This window comes from Portunus trituberculatus, chromosome 13 (assembly GCF_017591435.1).
Source record: "Portunus trituberculatus isolate SZX2019 chromosome 13, ASM1759143v1, whole genome shotgun sequence".
Classification (NCBI taxonomy): Eukaryota; Metazoa; Arthropoda; class Malacostraca; order Decapoda; family Portunidae; genus Portunus; species Portunus trituberculatus.
The window spans coordinates 10,937,459-10,942,458 of record NC_059267.1 but is presented as its reverse complement, the minus strand read 5'-3'; the positions used below and the strand labels follow the sequence as shown (position 1 = coordinate 10,942,458).

General features: G+C 41.8%; 1 protein-coding gene across 1 annotated transcript in view; it reads left to right on the top strand.

The window, feature by feature from the left end:
* LOC123503203 overlaps window positions 1–5,000 on the top strand; it is a 57,579-nt gene that overhangs the window by 25,462 nt on the left and 27,117 nt on the right. The window contains 1 exon segment of the mRNA XM_045252744.1: window positions 945–1,379. Within this exon segment, the coding sequence (XP_045108679.1) occupies window positions 1,253–1,379 (127 nt within the window). The 5' untranslated portion in view covers window positions 945–1,252.

Genomic DNA, 5,000 nt, shown 5'->3' with positions numbered 1-5,000 from the left:
ATGATTCGAAATGAGGGTTAACTGAACGATGAGTATACACGTCCACAGAGAGCAAACCACTTAACTGAAGTTGTAATGTGTGAAATGAATACGCTCTCTCTCTCTCTCTCTCTCTCTCTCTCTCTCTCTCTCTCTCTCTCTCTCTCTCTCTCTCTCTCTCTCTCTCTCTCTCTCTCTCTCTCATAAACTCTGAAACTTCTGCAAATGAAAGTTTGGAGAGTTTAAGCTAAGGTCTGTGTGTTCTTTGGAGGAGGAGGAGGAGGAGGAGGAGGAGGAGGAGGAGGAAGTGGAAGAGGAGGAAAAGGAGAAGGAGGAATGAAGGAAGGAAAGAAAAAAAGTAGAGAATTGAAAGAGAAATGATAAACAACGGATGAGTGGAAATAATTCAGTAGTAACTAATTCTCTCTCTCTCTCTCTCTCTCTCTCTCTCTCTCTCTCTCTCTCTCTCTCTCTCTCTCACTCTCTCTCTCTTATCGCCGTAAGAATTCTGCTTGTAAAGAAAAAGAGAACAAAAGGGAAGGGAAGAGGAAAGTACAAAGGAAAGAAAGAGAAGAAAGAAAGAGAGGGAAAAAATGAGGGGACGAAAGGGGGAAACAAGAACACCACCAAATACCTTCGAGTGGTTTTCGATTCCCTCTGTCATGCGATCCGGCGATAAAGAAAAAAGATAAGAAAATAAAGACAGAGAGAGAGAGAGAGAGAGAGAGAGAGAGAGAGAGAGAGAGAGAGAGAGAGAGAGAGATTGAGAAGTGTGTGATAATGTGTGTGTGTGTGTGTGTGTGTGTGTGTGTGTGTGTGTGTGTGTGTGTGTGTGTGTGTGTGTGTGTGTGTGTGTGTGTGTGTGTGTGTGTGTGTGTGTGTGTGTGTGTGTGTGTGTGTGTGTGTGTGTGTGTGTGTGTGTGTGTGTGCACTGTAAACTCATCCTGTTTTCTTTTCATTTTCAGGTAACCAAGAAGGAAAAAAGACAAGAAAAAAAAACCAGGCTAAGAAAAGGAGCAGAATAAAAATCACAATACATCAATACGAAACGGAGAAAGAAAACAGAAAAAAAAGTAAAAAGGAAACGGAAAATCTACAAGGAAAGAAACCCAGATGCAGGGAAAAAGAAAAAAAAAGGTGAATGAAAAGATGCGGTGAACAAAGACACAGGTGAACAAGAAGTTAATTAAGGGAGGAGACCAAGTGTAAAAAAAATACATCTCACTGAAGAACAGAGAAAAAAAGTGAAGAAGATTTTGTATTTGAAAATAAAATGTGCTACTTTATACCAACCTCCTCCTCCTCCTCCTCTTCTTCTTCTTTCCTCCATATCGTCCTCATCCTCTTCCTCCTCCTCCTGGTCTCTCCTCCCTGCAGCGTCCAAGGAGACCCATCACCAGGTAAGTTGTATTAATTAACTCAGGTAGATTAAGAGGGTAGCAAGGTAATATGAACCTTTCAGAATCTCTCTCTCTCTCTCTCTCTCTCTCTCTCTCTCTCTCTCTCTCTCTCTCTCTCTCTCTCAGAAAAAAAACTGTGCAAATCTTAAAGTAAGAATCTTTTCTCAAAACTTTATTACTTAACTTTATGCAGATGAAACAGAGGCAGGAAATTCGATGTCATGAACTCTCTCTCTCATTTTCTCTCTCTCTCTCTCTCTCTCTCTCTCTCTCTCTCTCTCTCTCTCTCTCTCTCTCTCTCAACAAATATATATAAAGATAAACCCACCCGGATCCCCCAGAGCAATAAATTTTCACGCTGAGCAAATTGTTCGCAAAATTTACCTGGCGCAAAATGATGCATGAAGGCGAACGCGAAATATTGTTACGCTATTAAGAGCCTCGCGCGGGTGGCGGTGAATAAAAATAAGAAAATAAAGTACAGTGAATATTTCTCCCCACCCCCCCCCTTAGAAATATCACTGAATACTGTGTGCTGGCATTCGTAAACTGCCCTGTAGAGTCTTAATTAATCTTTATTTTTTTAATGTATGTTTTGTTTTTTTTATTTATTTATACCATGAGGGCTTTTCAAGGGAATTTTTGGGCTAAAGGGATACTTTTTTGTAGCACCTCCTCTCTTAAAGCCCACCCGCTAGGAAACCGTTGCCCCAAGTGAGAAGCCCAACCTACACTCGGCCCATGGACAGGATTCGAACCCGTGCGCTTGGAGACCCCTCGGACCCCAAAGCACGCAAGGTTCCACTGTACCACGGCAGCCCCCTTGAATTCCTAGTGGGAGATGTGTGTGGATGGATAGATAGATAAATAAAAATGCAGATAGATAGATGGTTAGACAGGCAAATGCATAAGTAAACAGGTGGATAGATAGATGAATATGTAAATAGATATATGACTTGGTGGATAAATTAACAAACATATAGATAAATAACTAAATATTTTGACACGAATAGATGGATAAGCAGGCAAAATGTATAGATAGATAAGTAATAGATAGATAAATGAGTTGACAGACAGAAGGCTAAATAGATGAATAGACAAATATAGAGGTAAATAAGTGAAAACTGGACAAATGAATAGATAATTGAATAAACAGCTGGATACACAGGCAAATATGTACATGGATTAGAAGATAACGAGGAAAGAAGATAAAGATAAGGATAGATGTGAAGAGAGATAAGTGAAAGAAATATATGCATCATTATCACCACTGTTATTCATTATTATCAGTGTTGGAGGAAGGAAGGGAAGGAAAGGTAAAGGAAGAAGAGGAGGAGGAAGAGGAGGAGGAGGAGGAGGAGAGGAGGAAGTATCACTCAATTAGGTTCGTTATTGTCATTATCATCATTATTGTTATTATTATTATCGTTGTTGGTTTTATGAAATGATGAGAAAGAGGAAGAAAAGGTGAGATGATGATGATGATATGATGATGATGATGATGATGATGATGATGATGATGATGAGAAGGAGGAGGAGGAGGAGGAGGAGGAGGAGGAGGAGGAAGAGGATTCAAAGGGAAGAACAGAGAGCAACAACCTTACTTACTATCACTGCAAATTATATGAGTTAGTGGCAAAAAGACAACAGGTTTCAAGAAGAGAGAGAGAGAGAGAGAGAGAGAGAGAGAGAGAGAGAGAGAGAGAGAGAGAGAGAGAGAGAGAGAGAGTAAAAAATGAGATAGGAAAAAAATGAAAGTTAAAAAGAGAAATGCTGCTATTTTTATCCAGGCGCGAAGTACGTTATTTGAGAGGCTGAGGCGAAGTGCTTGTCTAAACTGTCCCTTCAGTACTGGAACGCATTTTTACCTTGAAATTTGCGTACGATTAGACCTTTTTATTGACTTTAGGAAGGGTTCATGGAGGTCAGAAGATTAAGGGACACAGTCTTCACTATTTTGACTCCCTGCACAAGTTTCTGGAGCTGTGTAAAATCACCAAATAATAAGCAAAATGAATAAGGAAACGCGTCATGGTGCTCAAGAGGTTAAAAGTTTCAGTGGCGTTACCATCGATACGTGCTGGGAGAGACTTCCAAACATTTCTAACTCTATCAAACAATTATTATTAAGCTTCATTTGATCTGAAACGTTGACTTATTATTTCATGACCCATATTTCGCGTGGGGTTGGTTCTGTGAATGATTAGATAGTAGTTTGTGTTCACGTTATCAAAGCAGCAAAGCATTTTCAGTGGCTCATTTCTCTCTCTCTCTCTCTCTCTCTCTCTCTCTCTCTCTCTCTCTCTCTCTCTCTCTGGAGAGAGAGAGAGAGAGATCTTCGATCATGGAGAGAGAGAGAGAGAGAGAGAGAGAGAGAGAGAGAGAGAGAGAGAGAGAGAGAGAGAGAGAGAGAGAGAGAGAGAGAGAGAGAGAGAGAGAGAGTGTGTGTGTGTGTGTGTGTTTGTGTGTGTGTGTGTGTGTGTGTGTGTGTGTGTGTGTGTGTGTGTGTGTGTGTGTGTGTGTGTGTGTGTGTGTGTGTGTGTGTGTGTGTGTGTGTGTGTGTGTGTGTGTGTGTGTGTGTGTCAGTCACTCGCATCACTCGCTTCTCTGGACCAAACAAGTTGAACTCCCTCAAGCGCTCCTCATATAGTTTGTTTCACAGTCGCATGACCATCTTGGCGACTCTTCTTTGAGCTCTCTCCACCTTAAGCCCTTCACTACTGGAACGCATTTCTACCACGAGTTTTGGGCATGATTAGACCATTTTATTTACATTATGAACTGTCTATGGAGGTCGGAAGGTTAATGGCCAGAGTCTTCACTATTTTAATCCCACATAAGTTTCAGAGGCTGTATAACATCACTAAATAGAAACCAAAACTAACTTGAAAACGCGTCCTCGTACTGAAGGGGTACCAGTATTCAAGATGATGCCAGACAAGCGCACTGAAAAATCTTGAGAGTCACCCTTCCCATTGAATTCTGAACTCCTGCCAGTAAACCCAACCAACTTCATTCGCTGTTCTATCTACTACCGAGTTCCTTTGAGGCGTGAGGTAAACATATCACCTGCGTCTTTTTCCTCATTAATTAACCTTGACAATATCGGAACCGTTCATTAAGGAGGTGAAGAAAGAGAATGTAATTTTAGAAGGCTAACATGGAAAAAATTGTGCTCTCTCTCTCTCTCTCTCTCTCTCTCTCTCTCTCTCTCTCTCTCTCTCTCTCTCTCTCTCTCTCTCTCTCTCTCTCTCTCTCAACTTCTTATCTTCGATCATGGGTTTTGAGAGAGAGAGAGAGAGAGAGAGAGAGAGAGAGAGAGAGAGAGAGAGAGAGAGAGAGAGAGAGAGAGAGAGAGAGAGAGATCTTGTGTGTGTGTGTGTGTGTGTGTGTGTGTGTGTGTGTGTGTGTGTGTGTGTGTGTGTGTGTGTGTGTGTGTGTGTGTGTGTGTGTGTGTGTGTGTAATTCACCTCGGTCGTCTGCTGGTCACCCAGCCAGTCTTCCCCATTACGGAGCGAGCTCAGAGCTCATAGACCAATTTTCGGGTAGGACTGAGACTACAACACACTCCACACACCGGGAAAGCGAGGCCACAACCCCTCGAGTTACATCCCGTACCTA